The sequence below is a fragment of the Anser cygnoides genome, chromosome Z (genome assembly GCF_040182565.1).
Source record: "Anser cygnoides isolate HZ-2024a breed goose chromosome Z, Taihu_goose_T2T_genome, whole genome shotgun sequence".
Classification (NCBI taxonomy): domain Eukaryota; kingdom Metazoa; phylum Chordata; class Aves; order Anseriformes; family Anatidae; genus Anser; species Anser cygnoides.
Window position 1 is genome coordinate 59,380,207 of NC_089912.1, and position 12,586 is coordinate 59,392,792.

The following is a 12,586-nucleotide window of genomic DNA, read 5'->3' on the forward strand; positions in this document are numbered from 1 at the left end:
AGAAGTGGCCCCTGAGCGGATGCCAGGGATGGTGTTGGGGCTCCAACCTCACCCCGGCACGGAGGAGGGCTGGAGAAGTCCCACCGAACCATCTGACCCCATAACAGCAATCCAAAGCAGTCCATGTATGCTTGCTGGGGAGAGTTATGTTCGTTTTTTTCCGTGGAGCAGTGGGGACTGAAATGCAAGGCAAGGGTCTTCCGAAATATCCCAGGGGAGCAAGCCTGAGGAGGGGAGCTGCCTCCTCCGGGCATTGCCGTGGGGTGTCCTGCAGGGTCAGGTCAAACGGGTGCCCCAGCTGCTCTGAAGACAACCCAGCGAGTCGATTAATTTGTGTGTCTCAGCGTCACCGAGACCTTCCTTATGCAGATGAGCTGTCCCAGCCAGGTCCAGGCTCGTGGGAGACGCAGGGCTTTCAGCAGCAGTGACAAACTGCTGTCACCCAGCCGAGCCAGCACCCCACCGGTGTCTGTGAGCCCAGCCTTAACCCAGAGAGGGGCTGGGTAGGAAGGCGACAGAGAAAATTAAGTAAGGAGGAAGACAGCTCTGTCACCGCGGTACCGCTGGAAGATGGGTTGGCCAACACCCTCTGGTGAAGCAATCGGGGCGCCCAGCGCGCCCCCACCTCTTCTCTCTATCCATTTCCAGAGCGTTTGTGCTCTTCGCCTTTTGTGCTCTTCGCCTTATCCCACTTGAAAACTGGCTGAAGGAAATGCTCCCGCAGTATCGAGGTACGATGCTGATGTCTTGCGGCCGAAACGGGATGCTGTGCAGCTGACCCTTGGGACACGGCGTCTGCATCTCAGTGCTGCTGCTTCTCCCTCCGCGAGGGGAAAGGAGAGCGGTGTGGGATGTACGTGGGCTGCCTCCCTCCCGCTCTGCCTCCTCTGTGCAGCCCATGTGTCCACTCGGAGGCTCATTAGAGAAGATTTCTTATGCCAGGACAACTGCTAAGTGGTGTTTGCTGTTCCTCGTGGCCAGACGGGGCTACTTCACCCCCCAGAGCATCCACCCAGACGGTGCTCCAGGATCTCCAGCAACTACCGGATTAACAGCAATGCTCCTCTGTTTGCGAAGCCGTTATTAGGCTCCCCCTCGGGTGCTGTAAAACTTGACTGAATTAATAATTAACCGAGGAGCCGCGAGCCTCGCTGAGGCAGCCGTCAGACACCCACACCACGCAGGTGGTCCCGGGGCTGGGACCTGACGGAGGGGTGGCGGAGGGACAGGGGGCACGGGTTTCAAGTGACCCCTCAGTTCCTCGTTTTGGGGTGCTGGCATTCTTTTGGGTATGCAGATGGGAAGTACCCGCCGCTGCTGTTGGCTGCAGTCTGTGATTATCTGTAGGTACCCCAACAGCCGAGGAATTTAAAATTCCTGGATGTTGCTGATGCTGGGGGCGTGCCTGGCATCTCCCAGCAAACCTTCAGGAGAGCCGGGAGTTTTCCAGCCTTCGTTTCCCCTTCCTGCCGAATTCCATGCGAGAGGAATAAGCAGTATTTCCGCAGTAAGAGCAGGCAAAGCCCTAAAATTTCCTCCTCGCGAGGTGTGTCTATCCAACAGCTGCAGGATCTTTGGTCTTGTAGAACTGTCGCTCAGTTCAGAAGAAGCCAGGTCCATGCTGAAGGCCACCGCTTTCATTTGCTGCTCTTGCCAAAGTGGCCAAATCTGCCCGAGAAGAGATGGGTCCGTGCTCGCCAGGCTGCGGATCCAGCTCGAGGAAACGCCGTGATGAAAGCCCGTGGGAGGGAAATGCCTCATGGCTGGGTGAAGCCCAGACCTTTGCAAGGCTGGGTGCAGAGTGTCATCTGTAATTTAAAGGGTTTATCTGCTTTAAATGTCAATAGCTCCTTTGTTGGAGCAATAATAATTGTCACAATTTGCATGTCTCAGTCGCACACCCCAAAGCGCTGCGCAGAGGAAGATGAGTAAATTGTTCCCACTTGCCAGCCGGGAAATCAGGGTACGGAGGTGATGGGAGCCCACGCAGGACTGAAAATAAATCTCAGCCTCCTGTGCTGCTACTGCCAAGCCCTGCTCTCTGCTCGGAAGCTGTGAGCTCTGCTTTTCTTTTTCTTCTTTTTGTCTTGCATCTAGCTGGGCTGTATTCCCCAAAAACCAAAGCTCTGCCTCCAGAGCCCGACCCAAGCCGGGACCTAAGTGCGAGAATTACTTAAATTACATCCCTCTCTGGGAGGGAGCAGACATCTCCTCTGCTGCCATCACGTTTGGGAGCTCCTTGGACCCGTTTTATTTATCTCAGGCCCTTTCCACGCATCCCTTTAAGGCTCCAACCTTTCGTAGCATGTTGCCAGCAAGACCAAGCATTTAGCACAGCCTCTCCCGGCTTTTTATATAGCGCCGATCGCCGATACCCAAGTATTATATATTTCTTTTTGCGCAGCATTTCTGACTCAGTATTTCCTGCCTCCTTGACAATGACTGAGTAAACAGCAAAGCTGCCAGAGGAAGAGCCCTGTGTTTACAGAGCAACAAGCCCAAATGTGTAGGTTTTTTTTCCATCAGAAGGTGGAGATGCTTAAATTTAACTCTCATTTTTATCCCGTGGTAAACTTTTGCCCTCTAACTCGCTGCTGACACAGCCAGCCATGCGTCGGTGGGCCCAGCTCTGGGGCAGAGTTATTTGGGACTCGTCTTTAAAAAGTGTGGCAAACTCCCCGGGGATGGGTTTTGGCTGCAGCTGTCGGTGCTGGAGCAAGGGCTTAGGTCCGACGGTCAAAATTCAGCGCTGCCCCTCGTCCTGCTTGACGCTGCTGCCCACCAGCAGCGGGAGAGGAGCACAGGAGGGGTTTTTCTCCTCTCCTCAGGGCTTGAGCCTGGTCTTTAGGAGATGCCATGCCTGGGCCAAGAAGCAATAGCATTGCATGAGGTGCATCCAGGTGAGGAGAGGGCTTTGACTTGGGTGCAAGAGTGGCAACCCCCACGCCAGCATTTTCTGCATCCCTTCCTGGCAGAGGCTCGGCAGGAGCTTCAGCTCCAGGACTCCTTGCCATGCAAGGCATGTCCGAGGGTGTGCCCATCCTTGCAGTGCATGGGCTTGGGCCACCCCTGGCTACCCTTCATGCATGGAGGGTCCCAGGATCAAGAACGTGCTCAGCCTTTTGGGTCCTGCCCCAAACTTGTCCTGTCTGAGCCCCTTTGCAGGTCTCCTTGCCATCCCCCTGCTTGTTGCGTGGTTTCCTAATGACCTCTTCTCCCAAACCAGGCGGAGAAGCGAGGCCAGTCCTGCTACCTGGTATAAATACATTTTATTTTAAACTATAGGCGCTGGAGGAAGGTCATCCAGTAAATGCACTCAGCTTATCTACGGGCCGGGGCACCCCCAAATTAGTAATACAGTTCGTGTTTAAAAATACAGCCAAACTGATGAAAGATAATTTGCTTACTGCACTGACTTCACCACCTAAGCATGGGGCAGGCCAATCCACAGGTTATTTTTGTATAACTCCAGGAGGCATTTTCAGAGCAAATAAAGTTCATGGGGCAGGGCAGTGGCTCTGCCGTCTGGGTTCAGCCCATTTCTGAAGGGTTTTGCTCCACTTCAGTTGTGCAAAAGTCTGTGGGATGGATGCGGCAGCATGGGACGTGGGTTTTGTCTCCACTTGTGCAGCCCCGTGGCTCTTCCCTTCTCCCACTGCCTTGGTCCAGCTCATCGGTTTTGGTGGCCAGCTCCTTGGGGACCTGGTTGAATCATTCTCCATGCCCAGGGCGAGTCCAGCTGCCGTGGAAGTTTGGCTCCTGGGGAGCCCAACTCCTGGCTGTAGACAGACATGGTCCAAAACACCTAATCCCTACCCCTGGCAAGGTGCCTTTCCTGCTTTTTCAAAGGAACCCATATCACCCCTCCTTCTGCAGAGGCACACAGCAGGCACGAGGGTGCAGCGATGCTCACGCAGCCAGAGGCAGCGGCGGAGCCCCGTTGTCTAAGCAGGTGCCCAGACTGCCTGCTAATGGCTTTTCCAGCGAGGCTTCCCCCATTTCCACGCAGAGCCGTGGCATGAGAGCCTGGCTAACGCAACCCAAAATGTTCTCCCTGCGCTTTGTCTGCTGCTGGAGGCTGCCTCAGCCCTGCCGAGGTTTCCGTCTCGGATGTTACGGGTCATTCAGCTGCAGGGAGGGTTCTGGGGCGCTGGCAACGTGGCCGTCGCCGCGTTAAGTAAAGTTGTTCGGGGGCGACATGTCGCTGAAACGCTCAGCGTGCTTCCCTCGGCAGCGGACGGAGCCACGTAAGTAACTCTGCCCTGGCTGCTTCTTGTCCCAGCCTCGACGGGAACGTCACGGTGGCTCTTCTGGGCAAGGCTGAGGCTCTGCCTGAGGCTGATAGCACGGAAAGGCTTCTTCTCTTCCCAGTGCCCTGCCACGGGTTGCTTCCAGCGAACGGCAGCACCCTGCCAGCGCCAGCCAGGAAAGGCGCGCTTTGTCTTGGCAGCCTTGGAGCTGGCCACAAACCCACCCGTCGGCACCATAAATCCCTCCTCTAACCTGCAAGGCTCCTTTAGGGTGGCTTCTAGGGGAGGTGGAGGGACTGTCACACCCACGGGGAGGTTTTGCCCCTGCCCGTTCTTGGCTCATCCACCTGAAGCCCGGTGTGGTTGTCCCGAGCAGCTAGGAACTCCCCGGTGTGCACCAGGGATCCCAAAATATGTGATGCCCAGGCACTTTTTAGGCGGCCCCTGCTGGAGGATGGGCACGGGAGGTCTCAGGGTGTGGAGGAAGAGCCCTGGCACCCAGCTGCAGTGCCCATGTGGAGGAGCAGGGCTGGAGGCTCCCTCGGTGCAGCCAAGGGGCACGAGATGCTCTCGTTGGCTTTTTTAATTGCTCAGTAGTCAGGAGGACATTTCTCTTCGTGTTTTTTTTTTTTTTTTTTTTGCCATTAAATGTCAAGTGAAGACTCCACAATGAGCAATTCAATAACCCTGGAGTGACAACCTGAGCTGGCAAATATCTCTCCTCCACCGCCAGCCTGGGACCGGCTGAGTAACGAAAGGAAGAGCTTTGCAAACTCCCCCGGAGAGCCTGAAGAGGCCCAGCAGTGTTTGGCTGCAGGTTGATTTCAGTCGCAGACACAGTTGGGCAATTGCCTTATAGAAATGGGTGTAGAGAGGAATTAGTCATCACTGTTTGGTTAGTAAGTGGCTCGGGTATTTTACAAGTCTTTTTCCTGCATATGCAAATATATTTTCTTCTGTTCCTTTTGTAGTGAAACGTATAAATAGCTCCTTTCTTGGATCTTCTATGCATACAGTGGTGTCGTGAAAATAACCATTGCGCGTTTGCCTGGCGTTGGTTGGTAGCTGCTTTACTTACCTTTGCTTCAAAAGGAACAGCTCCCGTGTGTTGTACGGAGCATGAGAGCGGTCTTTGGTGTGGTGGCTTTTACATCTCTGGCTCCTCAGAGCGCAGCTGCAGGTTGGAGCGCTGGGAGCAGCAAAGCCTTTTGTCTCGGGCAGCAGGAATAAACCGAGATGAAAAAGATACAGGGTAATTTATTTAGTTGCTGGATTTAAGATGTTGCGCAAGCCGTGCTGGGAGCACGGGCTGTTGAGAACGAACTTGTCCTGTTCTGTGATTTTCCCCTGCTTAGTGCCTACTGATTTTTAATACCGAGGAAAGGTCACTATGGAGACAGACAGGCGAGCGCACGTGGGACGTCATGCGAGAGGCTCCGCAGCATCGCTCAGGGCCCAGGGAAGACCTCTCGGCTCCGAGCGCTGCGCATGCTCTGGTGCCATCCCACGTGGTGGTGGTGCCCTGTGGAAAGCTTTTTATTTGCTTTCCCCTGTTCCTCCTTGCTCGCTGCCACACGCTCCCGACACACGCGTACCCCTTTTCATGTCCTGCCTTTGGGCAAACCCATTTTTCCTCCCTGGCTGGAGGACCGGTGGGGGAGGCAGCTGCCTCCCAGCTCATTCGCTCCTGGTGTTGCTCCATAAAACACGTCATCCTCATAATCCTCGGTCATGGCAACCGTCAGCTCGGGAGCAGGGTGACCTTTTAATATCAGCTGTGTGCTCCCCTAATCTTCTCCTGTGTGGGCAGGCAGACAGGCTCTGCTGTACGTCTGTGAGACCCCGGGGAGCAGGCAGCGCATCGGAAAGGCCTCGGCCCGACGCCAGCTCGGAGCTACCTCAGCTGGAGGTGCTGGACCACCAAGCCATCGGCATCCATCGCATCCCCCAGGCACTGCCTTTGAGCCACTCGCGGTCATTTTCATTCCATTTCGGTTGTGCACAGGGCAAAGAGTCCCCAGGTCCATTCAAGGGGAAGGGCCGGGCAGGGGGAGGCCGTGGCAGTCACTGCAGAGGCTGGCGTTGTTTCTGCAGTACCTGCTTCTGGTGGCTTGGCCGTGTTGAAATTCCAGCCACTCTGCTGGCATTGAGTAATCTCCCCGCTGTTACTACAGAGTCAGTCTGTCTGTCTTCCTCCCCCCACCCTGAGTTTCAATTTCATCCTAATTCTCCATCTAGACAGCCGTTGCCTCTCCCCTGGCGGTGCGGTTTTGCTGATGCAGCCTGTTGTCTCCGTCCCTCTTGCAGAAGGATTTCACCATGCGGGAGGAGCTGCAGCAGCGGGACGTGGAGCGCTGGCTGGGGTTCATCACCTTCCTCTGCGAGGTCTTCGGCACCATGAGGAGCAGCACCGGAGAGCCCTTCCGAGTCCTCGTCTGCCCCATCTATACCTGCCTCAGGGAGGTAATGCCTTCGGAGGTTTCCCTTCTCCACCTTCGGGACAAGCCGTTGGGTTGCAGTGCCCGTGATCCGTAGATACGTGCTGTGTGATTCCCAGATGTTTGCTTTACCCACACAAACACTTCTCACCCTAAGAGTACTGATGCCTGCAGGGACACTTGGCTCCTCCTGCCTGGTGCAATTCTGCTAAAAAAAAACACATGCCCCAAGCAGGACCCTTTTGTCAAAGGGTTTGCAAAGCCCGATGACTGGGATTGCAAACCCAATGTTTAGTTTTGCAAATCCCACCACTGCAAATCCCCACCGAAGGAGCTAAGAAAGCTTCTTAAAAGCAGTGAAGCCAACTGAGTAGATGAGACAGACTGAGGGGAGGAAAGAGAGAGGGAGTAATGACATAGGGGACCGCATAAGGCAGAGTAAACCCAGCCCTGCCATCAGGGTTGGGGACATTTCAGAGATGGATAAGGTGAGCACAGTTCAGGCTGGGAGCAAAAACCTCACTGGGGAGAAACGGGAAAGGAAACTGAAATGTTGACATTCAAAAGAGCAGGAGAGGACTTTCCTCCATGCTGTTTTAGAGGTGGTTTTGTCTCCTGCTGCTGCCTGCAGAGGACTTTCTCAGGCAGAAGTCTGTCTCATCGCCCAGGGTTGGAGCTGAGAGTCTCAAATTGTCAGTAGCACTTCTGTCGGGCCATAAATAACTCGCTGCAAAATAAGTTCTCCGCTAGACCTTGGGCAAGGAAAGGAGAGGGAGAGGGGAAAAAGTTGCCAGTAATGACTTTTTGCATGCATGGAAAGTTTTCTCTGAATGCAAACACACTATAAACATTTTGCCTGCGCAGTAATGCTGTGGGTAGAGTTCACAGACAGTGACTGTAACAGTGAGAAAGTGTCCGGGCATCGTGATGAGGCACACGCATCCAGCAGAGGAGGTGGGAGAGGGGTGCTAAGAATAGTGGAACTTCCCCAAAATCTCTGCCCACAGCAGTATGTGTCACCTCATCGGGAAGATCCTGGCGTCTGGCAGAGCCCCCGTTCTCCCCCACTTCCCATCACAGCCGTGACACAGCCCAGCCCTGATCCTGCCAGGATTTTTCCCAACTCCTGTCTGCCCTCGCCGTGCTGTCACAGTCGTTCTCGTTGTCTTGCCGCTACGTGGGGACACGGCGGCGATCTAAAGACACGTTGAAGGACGCGAATTTCACATATTGGGGATATTTTTTGCTGCAGAACAGCTCCGTAAAAAGCTTTTACTGATTATACCAAGATGCCGTGCATAAACTTGGGACCCTGACTCTCGCTGTTCCCGTTCGATGGCTCAGGGCTGGCTTTTTGGGTCGCCACTGCTGGTTTTTGCCATTTCAGCTCATCCTGTCACACAGGGCCAGCCCAGAACAGGACCCAGAGGTGCTCTGGGGTAACTGCCAGCACAATCCCGCTTGTCCTGACGCCAACCCGTGAGGTCCTGCAGCAGGGACAGGCGCCTTGCCGTGGGTTGGTGCTCTCCCGTGCTGGTGCACCAGCACATCAGCGCTGCAGCTGGTGTCCTTGGAGCTCAGCAGGCACTTGGGACACACGTCCCTTGGTGGGTTTCATGAAGTTGGGCTGGGCTGGTCCTTGTGGCTCGGCCACTTTGGGACTGGCCGCTAGCCGTGGGCATCCCTCGATTGCTTCAGGATGGGTTTGAGAGGTTTAATAGTGCTCTTTGTGTTTTTTTCCCCTTCCTGCTCATCAGCACGTGTGTGCCCACGTGCGGTCTCAACCCCTCGCCCCTGATTCCTTCCTCCTCGGTGGCTCCCTCCGTGCTGCTGCAGCTGCGCTTAGCTCTCCCTCCCTCCATCCACCCATCCTTTAACGATAAATCATTATCAGGGGCAAGATAACATCTCTGCTTCTGCCTGTCCTTTCAGCTCTTCTTGCTTTTTAGTTTTTCTGTCTCTTTTTTTTTTCCCTTTTCCTTTATAGCTTTGGCAGGCTGAGCCAAAGGTCAGCAAGGGAGTGAGCAAGAGGAAGGGGAAAGTTGCCTGACGACTGCGGCAGGAATGCCTCTTCCCTTCCCCCTGCAAAGCTTCCTCTCACCAGCTCCTTTCCTTTCCCCCCCCAGTAAAAGCTTATTAACACCGTTTCCAAGCTGGGGACAGGGCATCCCGTGAGCTGAACGCCCAGGAACCAAAAGTGTTTCATTTTCACCACTGGGAGGTTTGGGGGCAAGAGGTGTGCGGGCAGAGAGGAAGGTGTATTCACAGCGGGGACAACACTGGGATTTTAGGCAAAGATCGTTTGCCAAGAAAAGTAAGAAGAGGATGCAGCCATTGTTTAAAATGGTTTGAGAGAGCCCAGTGAGCTTGTGTGGTGCTTCGGATTGACAGTGTGTGGGGTTAAAGATGGAGAAGGGGAATGGGTCGCCTGAGCCCAGCCCAAAGGCTGGCATCGCGGGCGGCTGGGGAGTGTGGAAAGGAGAGCCCTTTTTTGGGTGAGAACCGGAGGATATTGCAGCCATCAAATCTGGGGAGCTTGTGCAAAGAATAATAAGGCGCTGAGGTTAAACATAAATAAGAGAAAGAGCTTTCCTCCCATCCATCCCTCTGCGCCCGGGGGAACTGGGAGCAAGCTGGAGGGGGGCATTGTTCCCGGGGAAGGGCTCTCCCCGGGGCCAGGCTGTGCTGCCCAGGCTCTCCTAGAGCAGGAGCAGTGGTGATGTCCTCCAGGACCACATTCTGCCTTGAATCCATTGTCTGCCTCGATGAAAACGCTTTTAGCATTTTTAGGAAATCGTCCTGACTCCCATGCTTGGCGGCCTCACCAAGAGGGATGTCCCACCGTGGTCTCCCAGCTCTGGCCTCGCTTTAATTCACAAAGCCACGCCAAATTCGTCCCTGTAAACTTTGAGTTGAGATATTAAGTAATGCCATTTGTCATCTGCTGTTAACCGGGTCTGGTCCTTCGCCCCACTGCCCACGACTGCGTGTGCTCAGTGGGGTTGGTGCGGGCAGCCCAGCTCACTGCCCTCCCCGCTTCCTCCCCCAAAACGGACGAAGGGAGGGACGAGTGTTGTGGGGAGGTTTGGCTTCTCCCGCGTCTCCATCCCATCCTCAATGGGATGTTGTTCGGACGCCAACCCAGGCGGTGCCTCCGGGCCTGGGAGCTGCCACCTTCCTGCCAGCCCTCTGCCAGCAGGAGCAGCTCCCAGCCGAGGTGCTCGGTGCCGAGTGCTGCTTTGGATGTATTTGTTTGTTTTTATGACGCCATCCAGCAGACAGACCTGGCTTTACATCCAGGTAACCCGAGCAGTTGCCTATGGCAGCGGAGCGAGAAGGTGGAAAAACTGGCTTGCAGGGCCTCGAGCTGAGAGGTGCCAGGCGGTGGTGGTGCTGGGCTTCCTCGAGGCGCCTTGCCAGCTGGGGTCCCACAAGGGTCTGTGGGCTCTGCCTCCCTCCTACCCCGTAATAACCCGATCCCGACCCTTCCCCCTGCCCCGTGCTCGTTTCCTGCACAGGACTTGGCGTTTTTCCTCGGTGACTCCTCGAGGTTCCTGTTGACTCCTCGCTCCGGCCCGCTGAGGCCCCAGGGGGTGGCAGGGCCTCGAGCACGCCGAGTGGTCCCCCTGACGTGGTGTCACCTGCAGGCCTGGCGGGAGCGCGCTGCTCACCTCCTCCGTCACGGATAAGGATGCTAAACGGGGCGGGTGCCGGGATAAACCCCGTGGCACTCCTCGTTACTGGCCTCCAGGTGGAGTTGGGATTTAACCCAGTGACTGCAGCCCTCCGAGCCCAACCGTCCAGCCAGTCTTTAACTTACCTGGTTGTCCACCCCTGATGTCCTAGCTCGGATATGGGAATCTGGGGGAGGCAGAGCCAAAAGCCTTGATAAAATCGAGGCAACACACATCCGTGCTCGTCTCTCATCCATAAATCCAGAAGGCGAGCAAGCTGATGAGGCGCATCCATGCCAGTCTCCTTCTTCTCCCTCACGTGCCCAGAAATAAGTTTGAAGATGACTTTCTCCATGGTTTTTCCAGGGCCTGAGGTGGGTCCGGTGGGCCCATAATTCCCCATATGTGAAGATCTGCCTTCCTCCCGTTGCATCTTCCCAACCGCGGACTTGCAGGGGTGACAGGGAGCAGCCCTGCTCCGGCACCATCCCGCTCTCGGCACCCTTGGGTGCATCAGATGGGGCTGTCGGGGCAGGTTCAGAGCAGATCCCAGGAAGCAGCTCATCACAGGCTAATTAAACCGCAGAAATAACTACTTGTGCGGGAGGCTGCGGCTGCAGGACCAGCACACGGAGGTCCCCCCGTCCCGGGGCGCTTATTGCTGCCGGGGCTGGGAGGGCACCCCGGCTCGTGCCACCACGAGCATCCCCGCTGATCGGGGGCCCGCGGGCACCCAGCTGCCCCGCTGGCAGTTCTTATGGCCCACCCCGAGGGCTGGAGGCAGCGTCCAGGCACGGTGAATCATCGGGGAGCAGAGCGGGCAGGCTGGCGGCGGGCAGGACAGTTGCTCCTCTGCAGGAGCGTCTCCTGCCTCCAGTCTGGTTGGCAGAGACGGTCCCGTTTCAGCATCGTTTGAAATCCTGGCACGGTCCCATCGCTTCCCTGCCTTGGTACGCGCTGCTAACTGAAAGCCTCGGGGTGGTGGTGCAGGGAGGATAAATACTCCCTGTCTAATTGCCTTTCCCCCACGTCTGAGTCTGCGGTGCAGCATGCAGACTGGTATCCACTCCCCTCCCTTCTCTCAGTGCCTGTTATCTCCTGGGGCCATACTGTGTAATTTAGAAAAATATTCTAACACGGTAATTAACGTCTGAACTTCAAGAGGGCACTGCCTTTTCACTGTCTCCTTCGGAGGAAGAGAGAGGAAAAACCTTCCCGACTGCAGCCAGACGAGCTGGAGGGTGGTGCTGTTTGGAAAAGAAAATTGTATCTTTTAACGTGGAGGGATTTTTTTTATTATTTTAATCGCTCTCACTTTTTAAAAAGCATCAGGCTTCTGAGTCGAAAGAGGGTCTTTGACAGTATAATAAGATGCTAGGATTTTGAGATTATGCTCCCAGTCAGGGATCGAGACAGGATTTGCCTCTTTATCGTACACCGAGAAGGCCGGATCCTGACCCTGTGCCACCCTGATGCCCAGGTGGCTCCACGAGGCCTGACCAGAGAAAATAACAACAAAATAAATCCTGATAGAGGAGGAACTGGGGGCGGGGAGAAAGGAGGAAATCAATGTTCAGTCATTACCCCTAAAAAGCTGTGCCGGTCGTTGAGCTGAGCCCCAAGAGGAGACACCGTGCCTGACCCTGTCCCCACGCAGTGTCCTCCCTGGTGTCCCCTCGGACCATGGGGACAAACGCCTTTTAGCCATGATGAAAATCGATTTCTTCCAGTTTGTGCTCCCCCGCTTTGGCCAGGGACAAGCCAGAACGTTTGAGGTGGGCACTTGCGAGACATCTCACCTCGAGGGCAGATGCTGCTTGGGAAGGGACGGGGACACCAAACTGACAAGGTCTTTGTGATGCCGTGGAGCCCAGCCTTTTGGCTTAGTGTTTTGAGCACGGAAACGTGTTTTCTTAGAAAGCTACGGGACTTGTTTGGCCCTAGATGGCGAGCATGAAAACCGCAGTGGCATATTTTAAATAGGGGAGGGCTCTCGTGCCAGAGATACAATTTCCAAGGAGAGAATGTGCTCCCATACACAGAGCCTGGGCTTTGCTCTCCTCCGTGTAGCCTTCCATCACAATTACTCTGACTTGCACGTGTTTGGAGCAGCTTTGCATGCAGAGCTGCATTTAGGGCAGAGCTTAGGCCACCAAGGATGGCCAGGACCACCAGTGTCCCCTCGCCCCGCAGGAGAGGTGTGGAAGCATCCTCATTTCTCGGG

At 55.4% G+C, this 12,586-nt stretch overlaps 1 protein-coding gene across 9 annotated transcripts in view; it reads left to right on the top strand.

Annotated features, from left to right (window-relative positions):
• Positions 1 to 12,586, top strand: part of CTIF (cap binding complex dependent translation initiation factor) — a 138,988-nt gene that overhangs the window by 114,669 nt on the left and 11,733 nt on the right. For 8 of the 9 annotated variants that reach the window (XM_066988826.1, XM_066988827.1, XM_066988828.1 and 5 more), the window contains one exon: positions 6,558 to 6,713. The exons of the other annotated variant lie outside the window; for it this stretch is intronic. In XM_066988826.1, the coding sequence (XP_066844927.1) occupies positions 6,558 to 6,713 (156 nt within the window). The remainder of the gene's footprint in view (positions 1 to 6,557; positions 6,714 to 12,586) is intronic. 9 annotated transcript variants of the gene reach the window in all.